The sequence below is a fragment of the Stenella coeruleoalba genome, assembly GCF_951394435.1.
Source record: "Stenella coeruleoalba genome assembly, chromosome: 2".
NCBI classification, from domain to species: domain Eukaryota; kingdom Metazoa; phylum Chordata; class Mammalia; order Artiodactyla; family Delphinidae; genus Stenella; species Stenella coeruleoalba.
Genome location: NC_137147.1, coordinates 1498348 through 1516973, shown reverse-complemented (window position 1 = coordinate 1516973; position 18626 = coordinate 1498348). Strand labels below are relative to the sequence as shown.

The window sequence follows — 18626 nt, the reverse complement described above, 5'->3', positions numbered from 1 at the left end:
GTGGGCCCAGGGGGGGGAAGCTGCTGCTTATTGTAGAGACGCTGCAGCAGCCGGTGGGGGTGGGGGCAGGCTGTGGATTCTGGGCGCTTCCTGCAGCCCCTGGTACCTGAGGGGACCCTAACCAGAGGGAGGGCCACACGTCAGCAGGACTCAGTCCCAGGTGTCCCCCGCACACCCTCTGCGGTGACCGTGTAGGAACAGGACGAAGGCGGCAGGTGGGGGGCGGAGAGCACCCTCAGGGTGCGGCGGGGCGCGGCGGAGGCGGCCTCCTCAGGGCGCAGCCGGTCGGCCATCAGCCTCACCAGGAGCTGGTTGGACCAGGTTATGCCCAGGGCCGGAGAAGCCCGCTCTCCCCCGACACTGAGACAGAAAACAGCCCGACTGTCCTGTGCTGTGTGTGGATCTGCGGGCCCCGCCACCCCTGCCCTCGGGGCGCCCCACTCACCCCGGCGGCCCGGCTGCCACACCCCGCTCCTCTGTGGATTCCGTCACCTGGAGGGTCCAGATCGGGGTCAGCGGCGGTGAGGACCCGGCCCCCCCGGCCTCGCCCTCCCCAGGGGTGGAGGGGTCCCACCTGGTTGATGCACAGCACGGGGCTCCGGAAGGTGCAGCTCAGCCGGCGCAGCTCGGCCCCCAGCGCCTGCAGATGCCGGGCCCTGAGGGCCGAGGCCGCCTGGTCGAACTCACAGCGGAACGGGGCTGCCACGGAGTCGATGACCACCAGGCGGGCCATACCCCGCGACAGCAGCACAGGCACCTTCTTACGCACACACTCCAGCAGGGTGTCCTGGAAGCCGAGGAGAGGTGGCCGTCACCACCCCCGCGGGTGGGGGGGGCCCTCACCACGCCCCGTCCTGGGCCATCACGGTGGCCGGGCCCCTCCCCTTCAGTGGCCCCGTGCTGGGCACCGACCACCCGGACCACCACGGTCACCAGGACTGCCCAGCCCCACCCAGTGGAGGGAGGAAGCAGGTGTGCGGGGACCCGAGTCTGTCCTGCCACCAGCGTTGCCTCCCACGTGAAGCCCCCCGGGCCGCGCCCAGGCTGTGTGCTAGGACGCCACCGGCCCGGCGTGGGGCCTCAGGTGCCTCCAGGCCAGCCCCACCTGCCCCCCAAGGCCCTACGCACTGTGCTCGGGGCAGCCCTGTCCCTTGGGGCCGCCTGGCCCTGCCGGCCTGGACTCGGCCCTGGTGCCCAGTGGCCACACACTGGCCATCCCGTCAGGCACTCCTGAGAGCTGTTGGGTGTCTGGGATGAAATTCGACTCTGTGCTTGTTAACTCTCCAGGGTGTCTCCAGCAGAGCCCCTCTCTGTGGAAAATGACAGCAGCAGCAGCGGCCTGGAGGACGCCAGCCTTAACGTGAGTCCTGCACCCCTTCCCGCCACCTCAGGCGGCGCTGGGGCACCGGGGGGCCGGGGGCGGGGGCAGGGCTGCACCCGCCTGCTGCAGCGTCGGCACTTCGAGAGGGGCCTAGCTTGGAGACCCCGTCCCCCGGGAGGAGGCCTGGGACCCCGAGGCTCTGTTTGTGCAGCAGCATCAGGCCCTGGTCCGCACCTCCCGCCTCCCCCCGGCAGGGCCCCCCAGTTGCTGGGCAGACACCAGCGAGGGGCTGGGGGCCTCCTCTACCAGAGCTGCTCCCGGAACAGAACTTAGGAATGTGCCCCCACCCCCCGCCGGGGTCTCGGTCGGCCTGGCCCTGACCCACTGCTGCGTTTCTCAGTGAGGATGCACCGGAAGGATGAGGATTGTGCTGCTTGTGTGAGTCCAGAGGGCCCTGTGACAGCCAGGGGACGGTCGCGAGGCTGGAGGGCCTGGAGCCGGAGCCTGTAGCACTGACCTCGTCTTCTCCTGTGTCCACGCCCTGAGCACCGTCACGCTAATAACCGCGCTGCCCGCCGCCAGCGCGCACTCACCTGCAAAGCCACGGCCGCGCTGGGCCCCTAGGGGACGGCCACCTGCCGCCGGTCCACCGCGGGCCGCCCGTGCCCTGAACCAGCCCGGGCTCGCGTGCCACCGCTCATCGTGCCACTTCCCCGTGCTATGTGTGATCATGTATTTTACGGTAAAATTTTTTAAAATTAAAAGTTTATACAGCTCATCCTTTACCGGAAATTCTTTTCATAGCAGTTCTTAAATGGGGGAAGGGCCCGGGTGGGTGGCTCTGCACACTTGTGTTCGGGGCACTGGTCTGTACTCCGTCTCCCATCTCCCTCCTGAAGCCTTTGCTTCGTTATTCAGCCCCAAACAATGACCTCAGCTGGCTGCTCCCCGGCCGCTTGCCTGCCCCTGCCCCCTCCCCAGGGGCCACTGCCCTCTGTGTTCCCACCGCTGTCTGCCCACGGGGAGGGTGCGTGACCCGGGGATGGCTTCCAGGTGTGGTGTCGCCCCAGCGGCCCTGCCAGGCGTGCTCAGCAATCGGGGGGGGGGGGGGCTCGACAAGGGGGCTTTCCCCTCCTTCAGAGGCAGAGGTACAACCCTACACCACGGCTGCTGCCGGGCCAGTGGCCTGGACGGCGGGTCCCGTCCTCTGGGCCGCGGGCACCTCTGTGCCCTGCCGGGGCCTCCTCTAGGGGGCAGGAGGTGGCGTGTCCGGTGCCCTCCCTTGCCCGCTCTTCCCTTGGGGTTAGGCTGCCAGAAACACACTGGACGCTCAGTTCAGCCTGAGTCCAGGTAACGAGTAGTGCCAGCCTGAGCGGAGCACACGGCCCCCAGCAGGCGACTCGCCGCAGGTGGGCACCGGGGCCTGACCTCGCGGGTCGTGCACGTGGCCCGCCCGCACGGCCGGCTTCCCCTCAGACGCTTACCACGTCGGCTGCGTGCTCGATGAAGATCTGGTGGCCAAACTTGATTTTCCTGAGCACATCCCCTGGGACATCTATCCGCAGGCGCTGCTGCTGAGCGATGAGCTGCTGCAGACGCTGGCTGGGGAAGGCGTCCTCTGTGCACACGTAAATGGCCCCTGGGAAGCCGCAGGGCGGTGAGCAGCTGGGGGTGGCCTGAGGCCGCCCCGCCAAAGGCCAACGACCCTCTCCTTCCTGCACTGCCTCTCGTGGGTCTGCCCCTCTGACCCAGCATGGGGGCCGGCCGGCGCCCATCTCCCAGCGCAGGCCCCTCGCTGCCGGAACTTCACCCTGTGGGTCTGCCTACCCTGGGCTGTCCGAGTGGGAGCGAGGGGAACTGTAGGGGCTCCCGGCTTTCGGAAACGCCCCCTCCTGCAGACACAGGGAGATGCCCCTCCCAGGCCCTGTTGGGCGGATGTTCCCTCAATTCCACTGTCAAGGCTCCTCCTATGGTTCTGGGCTACCTGGTGGTAACTGTCTTTGCTGCGCCTGGAAAAGCCAGTAAACAAAACACAGGCGATGCATCACCAGGGGCCTGGAATCCCCACCAGAAGATACCCCCGGAGTCCTGCGCTGCAAAGAACCAGGGGCCACCGATTCTCAACAAAGGCCCCAGGACAATTCAGTGGGGAAAGAGTATTTTTAACAAATGGCGCTGGGACAGAGACACCCACGTGCAAAAGGATGAAATTAGACCCTTACCTCATACCATATAGGAAAACTAAATCACAATGGATCAAATATGAGAGCCCAAACCACAAAACTCTTAGAAGAAAACACGGGTAAACCTTATGACCTTGGGTTAGGCAGTGGGTCCTCAGACATGACATCAGAAGCACAAGCAAGAAACAAATTGGACATCATCAAAGTGAAAAACTGCTTTAAAGGACACCAACAAGAGAGGGAGAAGACAACCGAATAGAGAAAATACTGCAAATTGTTTATCTGATGAGTTTAGTGTCCAGATTATATAAAGATCTCCTACAGCTCCACAGGCAAATAACCCAGGCTTTTAAATGGGCAAGAGATTGGAACAGACATTCCTCCAAAAACACACAAATGAGCAGCAGCACGTGAAGAGACGGCCAACGTCACCGGCCACCGGGGGTGCGGTCGGCGCCACGGTGAGAAGCCACCCACGCTGGCGTCAGAGGGACAAGCGTCGGCTCAGACGTGGAGGGACTGGAACCTCCTGCGTCGTTGATGGGAAGTGAAACGGTGTAGCCACTGCTGAGAACAGTCTGACAGTTCCTCAAAGAGCGGAACACGCAGCTACCATACGACCCAGCAATCCCACTCCTAGGTGTCCACCCGAAGCCACGCACGAACAAGAGGTGTGAACAACCCACATGACTGTCAGCGGATGAAAGGGTCGCTAAGTTGTGGTCTGTACACGTGAAGGAACATTATTCAGCCCTGCAAAGGAAGGAAGCACCGACACGTGCTCCAGCGTGGGTGAACCCTGGGTGAAAGGGCACATGTGCATGATCCCGTTTATTTGAAATGTGCAGAACAGGCGAATCCATAGAGACAGGAAGCGGATGGGTGGTTGCCAGGGGCTGGGGGAGGGGAGAGTGCAGAGTGACTGCTCATAGGGATGGGGCTTCTTTTTGGGGTGATGAGATGTTCTGGAACTAGATAGTAGTGGTGGGCGCACAACTTTGTGAAAATGCTAAAAACCACTGAGTTAAAGAAAGAGGAAAGGCCTCAGGACTTCCCTGGTGGCACAGTGGTTAGGAATCCGTCTGCCAATGCAGGGGACACAGGTTCGAGCCCTGGTCCAGGAAGATCCCATGTGCCGCGGAGCAACTAATTGCCCGTGCGCCACAACTACTGAGCCTGTGCTCTAGAGCCCGCGAACCACAACTACTGAGCCGGTGCGCCACAACTACTGAGCCTGAGCTCTAGAACCCGCGAACCACAACTACTGAGCCCGTGCGCCACAACTACTGAAGCCCGCACGCCTAGAGCCCATGCTCAACAAGAGAGGCCACCGCAATGAGAAGCCTGCGCACCTCAGTGAAGAGCAGCCCCCGCTCACCACAACTGCAGAAAGCCTGCGTGCAGCAACGAAGACCCGACGCAGCCAAAAATAAATAAATAAATAAATAAGAAAGGCCTGTGATCTGGCGGTGCGCTGGCTGAGCCCCACCAGGACTCTCAGGGCCACGGCTAAACCTACCGTTCCTCTCGCTGTACCGGTCACGGCACCGCCCCGGGGAGGGGACCCAGAGAAGAGCCAGAAGCACTGACACCACGTCCGCGTGCCCTATTTGTGAGTGTGTAACTTTCATTTTGACCCGATTCTGTTTCAACAGACTTTCAAACTTGGAAAAGAGATGCAGGATGGAGGGAGAAGCACCGTCTGACCGTGTCAGTGGTGAGCTCCTGACCCTTGAGGCCTCCCTAACCTTCCCTGGCACGTTCCAGCCCATTCCCGGGGGCAGGGCTGCCTGGGGAGCCCCCGACGTGGCCGAGACCCTCGTCACAACGCCGCGGCACCCGTGTTCTCCGCATCTTGGGAGAGGCCTGGACAGAAGGGTCACAGCCAAACCCAGTCGCACGGCCCTCGAAGCTCCTCGCCCCACACCCTATTGGGCGTCTCACTGGGACAGATGAGTGGGGTGCCCGCCCACAGAGGGGCTTCGAGAAGCTGGCGGCGAGGCGGCCCAGCGTTTGAGGGTTGGCGGGGGGGAGCTCCACGTTTTCTGAAGTGCAGAGCCGCCTGGCCATTCTTTTCAAAATTGGGCCTTTCAGACCTGATTTGGGAAATCACTTTCTCAGGAAAATGTGCCTCAGGCCCCACATTTAATGCGGTCACAGTGGCTGCGGGCCAAGCCTCTGCAGGGGACATGTCTCTCGGAGTCACCCCAGGCCGGCTCTGTCCCCCCTCGGCCAGGCCCCGGGGCTCTGCACTTTCCCTCCCACTGAGGGGTCCCTGGCCCACCTCCCTCTCCTGAGGCAGGAATCGCAGAGCGGTTGTGAAGACAGAGACGGGAACCCTGGAAAACGGCCCCCAGGGGCAGCCTCTGGCCTTGAGGGCAGGTGCCCGCGAGGTGACAGGTCAGGACCCCTGCCCGCCCCCCGAAGTGGCCGCACTCACCGGCCCCTAGGCCTCCGTGTCGCCGTGGGAGCTGCACGGCCAGGCAGAGCTGCAGTGCCAGCTGGGTCTTCCCGGCGGAGCTGCGTCCGGCCAGCTCGGTGATGCCGTCCAGGGGCAGCCCGCCGCGGAGGAGCCCGTCCAGCACGGGGCAGCCCATGCTCAGGCGCTCGTGCTGCTCAGGGAACTGCTCCTCCTGCTGGAGCAGGTGGAGCGCTGGGTGCGGGGAAACAACAGGTGAGCCCAGTCCCGCACAGCCGCCCCCGGCCCAGGAGGCCCCTCGGGCTGCAGCGCCGTGGCCTCTGGGCTCAGCCCCACGCCCCACTCCTCCAGCCAGACCCCAGGGCACCGGGCACCTGTGCAGACGCTGCTTCCTTGCAGGTGTGAGGAGGCCGCCTTCAGTAAGCGCTGCACGTCGGGGCCGGAGAGGCGGGTCAGTCTCTGCAGGTCTGGTCCAGAAAGATGCAGAACCTCCTTTACTGACCTCAGTTTGGCTGAAGGTATAGAATCAATTACAAGACAAGGTCAGACACAGCAGGGACAACAGGTATCCTCCAGTTCTGGGGACCTGGTGGGCAGGGGCCAGTCCACCTGCTCCCTGAAGTTGCAGGGACCCCCGGATAGAGGGCGACCGTGACGGGACGGGAGGGAAGGGGCCTGGGGAGGCCCACGTCTTGGCTGCAGAAGCCGGATGCTTGGGCCTCTCCCTGGTGCCGGGAGCAGCGGCCTCCGCCTGGTCCCATGCCCGCCCGGACACATCTCCCAAGACAGGTCTGTGTGTGCACAGCCTGGGAAGGGCCCAGGCCGAGTCGGGGGAACCATACACGAGGGAGAAGCTGCAGGAAGGGATCCAAAGGAACACCCAGGCCACGGGATGGCCAGTGGGGTGAACAGACAAAAGAAGAGTCAGCATGCTGGTGGCAGTGCCGCGGAGGGCTGGGTTACAGGGTGAACGGCCCAAGGGAGCTGGTGTTTCATGAGGAAAATGAACAATTTTGAGCTTAGATAAGCATATTACTTTCAAACGAGTAGAAAGAAAAAAATACGCTCAAAATAGATCCAACCAATCCAGAAGAAAGCATAAAAGAAAAACAACACAAAAAATAGGACAAACAGCGCAGCATAATAAGGGAGGGTTAAACCTACATTTATCAGGAATTACCTTAAATACGTATGCACTGAGTGCTTCAGTTAAAAGACAAAGACTGAATGAAAGGGGAAAACAAAACTACTGCTGTGCTCTCAGGATGGAGGAGCAGGGGGGCACCCTGCTGCCGAGCCCTGCGCTCACTCAGGGCCCCTGTCACCTGCTCACAAGCACCTGATGTCGAAGCGTCCCTCACAGACACCCCGGGAGGCAGGGAGAACAGAGGGCGGGTGTGGGGCACCGGCCGGGCTGCGGAGGGGCCAGTGCAGCCTGGGGATGGACGCGCCCAGATGCCAGCAGACTCGGTGGGCTGGCCAACCCTTTGAGCATTTAGAAAAGAGCCACTGCTGCCTGACAGACCTACTGCGACGTGGGAATAATCAGAAGTACAGAGGAGATGCAGTGCATGAAAAAAGGAGGCAACCACTAACTCTGGGGGGAAAAACCAGAGACGGTACAAGAAAGGAAACAGTCATAACCCTGGGTTCAGTGGCAGCCATTATGTCCCTAGTCACAACCTGATGGCTAATGGGACCCAAACTGTGTTCCAACTGTGGGGGGGAGGTGTGGAGGAAGTAGGGGCACACGGGCACCGGCCTGCCCTCACCCCCAAAACAGGAGGCCTGTGAGGACTCATAACACAGACAAATCAAACACAGCAACACAAGCACACTCGCCAGCAACCCAGATATAAATACAAAATGCTGCTAAAAGACTCCTAAGTGGTAAGTAGTTCCGTTTCACTTTTCAGACACTGTGTGTGTACTGCTTTGATGAAAATGAAATTAACTTAAAAGAAGTCCTTTCAGTTAAAAACACACACAACTGAAAAACTGAAAAACCTGCGGCACATTCCAGCATCAGGGCGTTGATCAGGACCAGCTGTCTTGGGATCAGTAACCAGAGGGTCCCCGAGGCTCGGACAGGCAACCTGGTAAGCCTGTTCTACATGAGGTGTGTATATCTGTGCGTTCATGCTTTTACACAATCACTTTATATAAACATCAGCAAACGCACCTTTCTTAACTGCAGCAATAATTCTAGGATTCAGGTCCAACTGATCCACGTCCATTTTTTCAATGGGGTGACCACAGAGATGGACGGATTCCCAGGGACACAATTCTGACGCGCTTGTCGTCCCCTCGAGCAGCCCGGGAGCTGAGTGCAGCAGAGTGGCGGAGCCCAGGTGCGCGGTTCCCTTTGTGACAGGGCCACACCATCAGCCCGGAGCCTGGAGAGGCTTCACTGCACCAGGGACAGGGACAGCACTGAGAGACGTCCAAGGCGGCGCTTCTGTCCGGGCAATTGTTCGGTAACTCAGAACCTAGGATTCAATCCACACACAGATGCATCTGAAGAGCCACCCCCCGCCTCACATTCTGAAGGTCAGCCCACTTCATCCCCCGCAGAAGGCGGGAGAAACCGGCTTGTGTCCCAGCCCCACGCCCCCCAGGCCAGGGGCGCCCTGCCCTGACCCACCTCTCTGGGGTGACGGCGGCGGATACAGTCAGAGGCCCGTGCGCGCCGGGCTCACCCGAGTGGAGCCTGCTTTGCGTTCTCCTTAAGTGTGTCTCCACGGCGATCTGGAAAGAACAGAAAAGGCCACGTGTGGTGGATCTCAGAGGACGCCCAGGAGGTCGGAACCGCTGTGACCACCGAGCTGCCCCAGCAGAGAACAGCGGACACCGAGTCTGGCCCGGCCTGCAGCCTGCCCTCCCCGCTGGCAGGAGGGGCAGCCAGCGGCGTGTCCACCCAAGACGGCACAGCCGGGGATGCAGCAGGGCAGCAACACTAAGGCCATGGCCACTCAGCAGAGGCCAGGCTCAGCGTCCAGCAGCAGCAGCAAGGCCCGGGCCTCCGGATGGTGTCAGGTTGCTCCGGGAGCTTAAAGAACCAGGCCGTGTACACCCCCTCATCTGCGGTCTGCTCAGGGAGCCTCTGGAGGCAGCTTCTGGGAGGGGCAGCACGAGGCTCTGGGGCCCACAGCCCGGGCAGGGGGTCTCCGGGCCAGCAGGCTGCTCCCACGTTCTGCTGGCGTAGGGGGCAGGGGGCTCCCAGGCCAGCTGCTCGGGGCAGGGCTGACAGTAGACACTGCTGAGGCTGAGGGGAGACACCGAGGCCCTCAGGACTGCACATCAGAGCAGAAGGGCGGCCTGAGTGCAGGGCCCCGGTACCAGCTGCAAGGCGGCTGGGGGATGTTGAGTAGCTAGGAGTGCACCCTGAGGCCGTGTGGGAGACGCCCGGGCATCAGACATCTGGACAGAATACCAACCTGGGTTTGTAAATTCTAGAGGAAGTGCGTGTGTTCTTCCCCTGGACGTGTGGAAAGCGCCCCACCCCCCCCGCCCCGGCGTGGGCCCTGAAGCGGGAGTGGGCTGGGGTCTGGATTCTGAATGACGGGGGGGAGGGAGCCTGCGTGGGGACACAGCCGGGAGGTGCCTGTGTATACGGCTCGGATCCTGACGAGCAGCTGGACACGGGGCGGGAAAACCAGTGGGTGGCCACCAGCCGAAGGGCCTCAAGCTTCCGTGATGGGGGTGGGGCCCCCAGAAGCAGAGTGCCCACTGGCGGAGCACCCGCTGGGTACCCGACACTGGCCCAGGGGCCGGACCAAGAGCAGGGCCCGGGTGAGCCAGCCACCCTCCAGGCCTGTGCTTCTGCAACCGGGGACAAGCATGTGCCCAGGCAGCACCCAGTAGCAGGCACGGGGTGGGCCTGGACGGAGCGGGGCCTTCCAGGAGCATCCGAGTGCAGGTACCGTCTCAGGGGCACAGCTGACAGCGGGCGCTGTTTGCTGTGTGAAGGTGCATCAACTCTTAGGGCCCAGCACAAGGCTTTGAGGAAACTCCAGTTACGTCCCCGAGCCTTCCCAGGTGGAATCGCTTTCCTGCATCTCTGGGGCTCTGGGGCTCTGAGGGGGCCTGAGGACCCCACGCCGCCAACACACGCTGGGACAGGAAGGCGGGGCCGCGGCAGATGGGCCCACCTCCACCCTGGGGGCAACACTCGGGTTTCCGGCAGCTTTTGTTGACTCAAACTAAGGGCTCAAGGGGAGAATGAGGGAAGATCTTCTTTCAAAACTAATGCACTGAGGACTTCCGGGAAGATGGCGGAAGAGTAAGACGCGGAGATCACCTTCCTCTCCACAGATACACCAGAAATACATCTACGCGTGGAACAACTCCTACGGAGCACCTACTGAACGCTGGCAGAAGACCTCAGACCTCCCAAAAGGCAAGGAACCCCCCACGTACCTGGTTAGGGCAAAAGAAAAAACTAAACAGAGACAAAAGGATAGGGACGGGTCCTGCACCAGCGGGAGAGAGCTGTGAAGGAGGAAAAGTGTCCACACACTAGGAAGCCCCTTCGCGGGTGGAGACTTCGGGAGGCGGAGTGGGGGAGCTTGGGAGCCGCGGAGGAGAGCACAGCAGCAGGGGTGCGGAGGGCAAAGCGGACAGATTCCAGCGCAGAGGATCGGGCCGACCGGCACTCACCAGTGAGAGGCTTGTCTGCTCGCCCGCCGGGGCGGGCGGGGCTGGGAGCTGAGGCTCCGGCTTTTGTCGGAGCGCCGGGAGAGGACTGAGGTTGGCGGCGTAAACACAGCCTGCAGGGCGTTGGTGCGCCGCGGCTGGCCGGGAGAGAGTCCGGGGAAGGGTCTGGACCTGCCGAAGAGGCAAGAGACTTTTACGTCCCTCTTTGTTTCCTGGTGCACGAGGAGAGGGGATTAAGAACGCTGCTTGAGAGAGTTCCAGGGACGGGCGCGAGCCGCGGCTAAGAGTGCGGAGCCCAGAGACGGACATGGGACGCTACGGCCGCTGCTGCCGCCGCCAGGAGGCCTGTGTGCGAACACAGGTCACTAGCCACACGCCCTTCCGGGGAGCCTGTGCAGCCCGCCACTGCCGGGGTCCCGGGATCCAGGGACGGCTCCCCCGGGAGAACGCACGGCGCGCCTCAGGCTGCAACGTCATGCCGGCCTCTGCCGCTGCAGGCCTGCCCCGCACTCCGTGACCCTCCCTACCCCCCGGCCTGGGTGAGCCAGAGCCTCCGAATCAGCGGCTCCTTTAACCCCGTCCTGTCTGAGCAAAGAACAGACGCCCTCCGGCGACCTACACGCACAGGCACAGGCGGGGCCAAATCCAAAGCTGAGCCCCCGGGAACTGTGAGAACAAAGAAGAGAAAGGGAAATCTCTCCCAGCAGCCTCAGAAGCAGCGGATTAAAGCTCCACAATCAACTTGATGTACCCTGCATCTGTGGAATACCTGAATAGACAACCAATCATCCCAAATTAAGGAGCCCTGTGGATGAAAGGCTCTTGGTGCTGCAGCCAGGAGTCAGTGCTGTGCCTCTGAGGTGGGAGAGCCAACTTCAGGACGCTGGTCCACAAGAGGCCTCCCAGCTGCACATAATATCAAACGGCGAAAATCTCCCAGAGATCTCCATCTCAACGCCAGCACGCAGCTTCACTCAACGACCAGCAAGCTACAGGGCTGGACATCCTATGCCAAACAACTAGCAAGACAGGAACACAACCCCACCCATTAGCAGAGAGGCTGCCCAAAATCATAATAAGTCTACAGACACCCCAAAACACACCACCAGACGTGGACCTGCCCACCAGAAAGACAAGATCCAGCCTCATCCACCAGAACACAGGCACTAGTCCCCTCCACCAGGAAGCCTACACAACCCACTGAACCAACCTTAGCCACTGGGGACAGACACAAAAAACAACAGGAACTACGAACCTTCAGCCTGCAAAAAGGAGACCCCAAACACAGTAAGATAAGCAATATGAAAAGACAGAAAAACACACAGCAGATGAAGGAGCAAGATAAAAACCCACCAGACCTAACAAATGAAGAGGAAATAGGCAGTCTACCTGAAAAAGAATTCAGAATAATGATAGTAAGGTTGATCCGAAATCTTGGAGATAGAATGGACAATAGAATGGACAAATTGCAAGAATCAGTTAACAAGGACCTAGAAGAACTAAAGATGAAACAAGCAACGATGAACAACACAATAAATGAAATTAAAAGTACTCTAGATGGGATCAATAGCAGAATAACTGAGGCAGAAGAACGGATAAGTGACCTGGAAGATAAAACAGTGGAAATAACTACTGCAGAGCAGAATAAAGAAAAAAGAATGAAAAGAACTGAGGACAGTCTCAGAGACCTCTGGGACAACATTAAACACACCAACATTCGAATTATAGGGGTTCCAGAAGAAGAAGAGAAAAAGAAAGGGACTGAGAAAATATTTGAAGAGATTATAGTTGAAAACTTCCCTAATATGGGAAAGGAAATAGTTAATCAAGTCCAGGAAGCACAGAGAGTCCCATACAGGATAAATCCAAAGAGAAATACGCCAAGACACATATTAATCAAACTGTCAAAAATTAAATACAAAGAAAACATATTAAAAGCAGCAAGGGAAAAACAACAAATAACACACAAGGGAATCCCCATAAGGTTAACAGCTGATCTTTCAGCAGAAACTCTGCAAGCCAGAAGGGAGTGGCAGGACATATTGAAAGTGTTGAAGGAGAAAACCTGCAACCAAGATTACTCTACCCAGCAAGGATCTCATTCAGATTTGATGGAGAAATTAAAACCTTTACAGACAAGCAAAAGCTGAGAGAGTTCAGCACCACCAAACCAGCTCTACAACAACTGCTAAAGGAACTTCTCTAGGCAAGAAACACAAAAGAAGGAAAGGACCTACAATAACGAACCCAAAACAATTAAGAAAATGGGAATAGGAACACACATATCGATAATTACCTTAAATGTAAATGGACTAAATGCTCCCACCAAAAGACACAGATTGGCTGAATGGATACAAAAACAAGACCCATATATTTGCTGTCTACAAGAGACCCACTTCAGACCTAGAGACACATACAGACTGAAAGTAAGGGGATGGAAAAAGGTATTTCATGCAAATGGAAACCAAAAGAAAGCTGGAGTAGCAATTCTCATATCAGACAAAATAGACTTTAAAACAAAGACTATTAGAAGAGACAAAGAAGGACACTACATAATGATCAAGGGATCGATCCAAGAGGAAGATATAACAATTGTAAATATTTATGCACCCAGCATAGGAGCACCTCAATACATAAGGCAAATACTGACAACCATAAAAGGGGAAATTGACAGTAACACATTCATAGTAGGGGACTTTAACACCCCACTTTCACCAATGGACAGATCATCCAAAATGAAAATAAATAAGGAAACACAAGCTTTAAATGATACATTAAATGAGATGGAGTTAATTGATATTTATAGGACATTCCATCCAAAAACAACAGAATACACATTTTTCTCAAGTGCTCATGGAACATCCTCCAGGATAGATCATATCTTGGGTCACAAATCAAGCCTTGGTAAATTTAAGAAAATTGAAATTGTATCAAGTATCTCTTCTGACCACAACGCCATGAGACTAGATATCAATTACAGGAAAAGATCTGTAAAAATTACAAACACATGGAGGCTAAACAATACACTACTTAATAATGAAGTGATCACTGAAGAAATCAAAGAGGAAATCAAAAAATACCTAGAAACAAATGACAATGGAGACACAACGACCCAAAACCTGTGGGATGCAGCAAAAGCAGTTCTAAGGGGGAAGTTTATAGCAATACAAGCCCACCTTAAGAAGCAGGAAACATCTCGAATAAACAACCTAACCTTGCACCTCAAGCAATTAGAGAAAGAAGAACAAAAAAACCCCAAAGCTAGCAGAAGGAAAGAAATCATAAAAATCAGATCAGAAATAAATGAAAAAGAAATGAAGGAAACAATAGCAAAGATCAATAAAACTAAAAGCTGGTTCTTTGAGAAGATAAACAAAATAGATAAACCACTAGCCAGACTGATCAAGAAAAAAAGGGAGAAGACTCAAATCAATAGAATTAGAAATGAAAAAGGAGAGGTAACAACTGACACTGCAGAAATAAAAGAGATCATGAGAGATTACTACAAGCAACTCTATGCCAATAAAATGGACAATCTGGAAGAAATGGACAAATTCTTAGAAATGCACAACCTGCCAAGACTGAATCAGGAAGAAATAGAAAATATGAACAGACCAATCACAAGCACTGAAATTGAAACTGTGATTAAAAATCTTCCAACAAAGAAAAGCCCAGGACCAGATGGCTTCACAGGCGAATTCTATCAAACATTTAGAGAAGAGCTAACACCTATCCTTCTCAAACTCTTCCAAAATATAGCAGAGGGAGGAACACTCCCAAATTCCTTCTACGAGGCCACCATCACCTTGATACCAAAACCAGACAAGGATGTCACAAAGAAAGAAAACTACAGGCCAATATCACTGATGAACATAGATGCAAAAATCCTCAACAAAATACTAGCAAACAGAATCCAACAGCACATTAAAAGGATCATACACCATGATCAAGTGGGGTTTATTCCAGGAATGCAAGGATTCTTCAATATACGCAAATCTATCAATGTGATAAACCATATTAACAAACTGAAGGAGAAAAACCATATGATCATCTCAATAGATGCAGAGAAAGCTTTTGACAAAATTCAACACCCATTTATGATAAAAACTCTGCAGAAAGTAGGCATAGAGGGAACTTTCCTCAACATAATAAAGGCCATATATGACAAGCCCACAGCAAACATCATCCTCAATGGTGAAAAACTGAAAGCATTTCCACTAAGATCAGGAACAAGACAAGGTTGCCCACTCTCACCACTCTTATTCAACATAGTTTTGGAAGTTTTAGCCACAGCAATCAGAGAAGAAAAGGAAATAAAAGGAATCCAAATCGGAAAAGAAGAAGTAAAGCTGTCACTGTTTGCAGATGACATGATCCTATACATAGAGAACCCTAAAGATGCTACCAGAAAACTACTAGAGCTATGAATTTGGTAAAGTGGCAGGATACAAAATTAATGCACAGAAATCTCTGGCATTCCTATATACTAATGATGAAAAATCTGAAAGTGAAATCAAGAAAACACTCCCATTTACCATTGCAACAAAAAGAATAAAATATCTAGGAATAAACCTACCTAAGGAGACAAAAGATCTGTATGCAGAAAATTATAAGACACTGATGAAAGAAATTAAAGATGATACAAATAGATGGAGAGATATACCATGTTCTTGGATTGGAAGAATCAACATTGTGAAAATGACTCTACTACCCAAAGCAATCTATAGATTCAATGCAATCCCTATCAAACTACCACTGGCATTTTTCACAGAACTAGAACAAAAAATTTTGCAATTTGTATGGAAACACAAAAGACCCCGAATAGCCAAAGCAATCTTGAGAACGAAAGAAGGAACTGGAGGAGTCAGGCTCCCTGACTTCAGACTATACTACAAAGCTACAGTTATCAAGACGGTATGGTACTGGCACAAAAACAGAAAGATAGATCAATGGAACAGGATAGAAAGCCCAGAGATAAACCCACGCACATATGGTCACCTTATCTTTGACAAAGGAGGCAGAAATGTACAGTGGAGAAAGGACAGCCTATTCAATAAGTGGTGCTGGGAAAACTGGACAGCTACATGTAAAAGTATGAGATTAGATCACTCCCTAACACCATACACAAAAATAAGCTCAAAATGGATTAAAGACCTAAATGTAAGGCCAGAAACTATCAAACTCTTAGAGGAAAACATGGGCAGGACACTCTATGACATAAATCACAGCAAGGTCCTTTTTGACCCACCTCCTAGAGAAATGGAAATAAAAACAAAAGTAAACAAATGGGACCTAATGAAACTTAAAAGCTTTTGCGCAGCAAAGGAAACCATAAAGAAGACCAAAAGACAACCCTCAGAATGGGAGAAAATATTTGCAAATGAAGCAACTGACAAAGGATTAATCTCCAAAATTTACAAGCAGCTCATGCAGCTTAATAACAGAAAAACAACAACCCAATCCAAAAATGGGCAGAAGACCTAAATAGACATTTCTCCAAAGAAGATATACAGAGTGCCAACAAACACATGAAAGGATGCTCAACATCACTAATCATTAGAGAAATGCAAATCAAAACTACAATGAGATATCATCTCACACCAGTCAGAATGGCCATCATCAAAAAATCTAGAAACAATAAATGCTGAAGAGGGTGTAGAGAAAAGGGAACCCTCTTACACTGTTGGTGGGAATGTAAATTGATACAGCCACTGTGGAGAACAGTATGGAGGTTCCTTAAAAAACTACAAATAGAACTACCATATGACCGAGCAATCCCACTACTGGGCATATACCCTGAGAAAACCATAATTCAAAAAGAGTCATGTACCAAAATGTTCATTGCAGCTCTATTTACAATAGCCCAGAGATGGAAACAACCTAAGTGTCCATCATCGGATGAATGGATAAAGAAGATGTGGCACATATATACAATGGAATATTACTCAGCCATAAAAAGAGACGAAATTGAGCTATTTGTAATGAGGTGGATAGACCTAGAGTCTGTCATACAGAGTGAAGTAAGTCAGAAAGAGAGAGACAAATACCGTATGCTAACACATATATATGGAATTAAAAAAAAAAAATGTCATGAAAAACCTAGGGGTGAAACAGGAATAAAGACACAGACTTACTAGAGAATGGACTTAAGGCTATGGGGAGGGGGAAGGGTAAACGGTGACAAAGCGATAAAGAGGCATGGACATATATACACTAACAAACGTAAGATAGATAGCTAGTGGGAAGCAGCCGCATAGCACAGGGAGATCAGCTCGGTGCTTTGTGACCGCCTGGAGGGGTGGGATAGGGAGGGTGGGAGGGAGGGAGACGCAAGCGGGAAGAGATATGGGAATATATGTATATATATAACTGATTCATTTTGTTGTGAAGCTGAAACTAACCATTGTAAAGCAATTATACTCCAATAAAGATGTTAAAAAAAATAAATAAATATAGAAATGAAAATAAATAAATAAATAAATAAAAAAAACAAAAAACTAATGCACTAAAATAAACGTGTTCAGGGCCTCTCCCGCTCAACCAGACAGCCACCCAAAGGACCCGGAGGGTTGGTCGGGGTGGGAGGACCCAATCCCCACACACTGAAACTGTTAATTCTTTCTCTGGCCAAGTTCGGAGCTAAATTCAGGCAAACTACATACAGCTCCACTGATGTTGCCCTAAAATCACCAAAGGTAATGGAAGGTCGAGGGCTGACTTTTATCAAACACTTAGTCTCTTCCAAGCACGTGACAGGTATGAACTCAGACATCACACGAGCAATATTATAACCCCTGTTTTGCTGGTGAGAAAATAGAAGCACAGAGTGGTTAAACGACAAGCTTAAGGTCATGCAGCCAGCAAGTGGCTGGCCTGCGATGCAGGTCCGGGCTGTGTGTTCTAAGCCCCGACCCAAATTAGGCCGACCCTGAGTTTACACAGCCCACCTGTTAACAAATCCAAAGGGAATCATTTGGTCTCCATACTCTGCAGAACTCAGTCATCCAGAGGCTGACCTGCCCTGGGGTGTCCAGCCCTGTTGGGAGCAGCCCACTCTCAAGGATGGGCATCTTTTCCGGCTCCCCCTCCCACAAAGGGCGCCAACGAGCACTCCTTCATCCTGGGCTGCTGGGAGGACGCTTTCACCTGGGACCTTGGGTGGCCATACAGGTCCTCCCACGGCTGGGCCACCTCTGTGGTTTCTCCAGAACTGGCCAGCCTGGACTTCTGGCCCCTGTCGCTTCTCAGGATCGTCTTCTGCCCTGGGCATCTCTTCTCTCTTCAGCCCCTGAGGCTTTGAGCACTCCCCACTCCCCCAGACCTGGGTGTCCGGCAGACCCCGCCTTGGCCGTCCGATGGACCAGGGCGCCCTGCAGACGCACCCTGCCACCTACGCACATCTGCTCTTCCCATCGGGCGCTGCATCTCCGAGGTTGTCCACCCCCAACCCTCTCCCGCCCCACCCCACGGCCCCTAGACTGCTGCCACAGCCCAAACTGGCCCTGCAGCTGTGCGGGCTGACGGCCCCAGGACAGGGGCCCTCCGGTCCCAGCCCCGCTAGCCAGCCCGCGCGGCCCCGGCACCGGGCTCCCTCCCGCCACCGGGACTCGCTCGGACCCTCGCTCGGCTGTGCCTTCTGCCCGCCCGCCCGCGGGTGCGAAGCGCGGCTTGGGGCATCGATGACGCGCGACCCCGTCCCCCCAAAGCCCCAGGAGGAGGGCCGCGCGGGCGCCGAGCTGCGCTCTCGGTGCCCAAGGCCACCCCTGCCTCCATCCCGCCCCGGACCACAGCAACCACTACTCCTCGCACTTACCTAGCCCGCGCTCCACAGGCTTCTTCGCGCCATCCTACCCTTCGCAGCCTACTCTTCCAATGAGCGCCGGGCGCCTCGCGCCGGATACGCCAATCAGAGAGGAAGCGGCGCCCACGTTGCCGACTAATTGGCCAATCCAAAGTCTCAATAGCCCTGAGGGGGCGGAGCGTGCTCGGGCCGGCCCTCACTGCCTATTGGTGGCCGACCGCAGGGTGGCAGGGGAGGTACCCTTGC

At 54.7% G+C, this 18626-nt stretch overlaps 2 protein-coding genes across 11 annotated transcripts in view; one reads left to right on the top strand and one right to left on the bottom strand.

Moving 5' to 3' along the window:
* The window catches only part of KLC1 (kinesin light chain 1), a 58371-nt gene extending 56272 nt beyond the window's left edge, over window positions 1–2099 (top strand). For all 10 annotated transcript variants that reach the window (XR_013827340.1, XR_013827341.1, XR_013827342.1 and 7 more), the window contains 2 exons: window positions 1288–1360; window positions 1722–2099. Coding sequence is in view for 6 of the 10 variants with exons in the window: in XM_079914991.1 (XP_079771117.1) it covers window positions 1288–1360; window positions 1722–1724 (76 nt within the window). In the remaining 4 variants the exon portion in view is untranslated. The remainder of the gene's footprint in view (window positions 1–1287; window positions 1361–1721) is intronic.
* XRCC3 (X-ray repair cross complementing 3) lies at window positions 65–18422 on the bottom strand. Its single transcript, XM_079914993.1, has 9 exons — window positions 18393–18422; window positions 8568–8671; window positions 8106–8412; window positions 6298–6435; window positions 5945–6157; window positions 2806–2960; window positions 575–787; window positions 446–492; window positions 65–360 (listed from the first exon to the last, which is right to left on the bottom strand). The coding sequence occupies exons 3-9, from the start codon at window positions 8158–8160 to the stop codon at window positions 141–143; spliced, it is 1041 nt and encodes a 346-aa protein (XP_079771119.1). The 5' UTR covers window positions 8161–8412; window positions 8568–8671; window positions 18393–18422; the 3' UTR covers window positions 65–140.
* Window positions 18423–18626: the final 204 nt, after the last annotated feature.

Coding starts and splice junctions, on each gene's coding strand:
- XRCC3 (XM_079914993.1), bottom strand. CDS start 8,160: ATGGACGTGGATCAGTTGGACCTGAATCCTAGAATTATTGCTGCAGTT. Junction 6,436..8,105: donor TATTGCTGCAGTTAAGAAAG/GTGCGTTTGCTG, acceptor CTATACCTTCAG/CCAAACTGAGGTCAGTAAAG. Junction 788..2,805: donor TCGAGCACGCAGCCGACGTG/GTAAGCGTCTGA, acceptor CTCGGCTTCCAG/GACACCCTGCTGGAGTGTGT.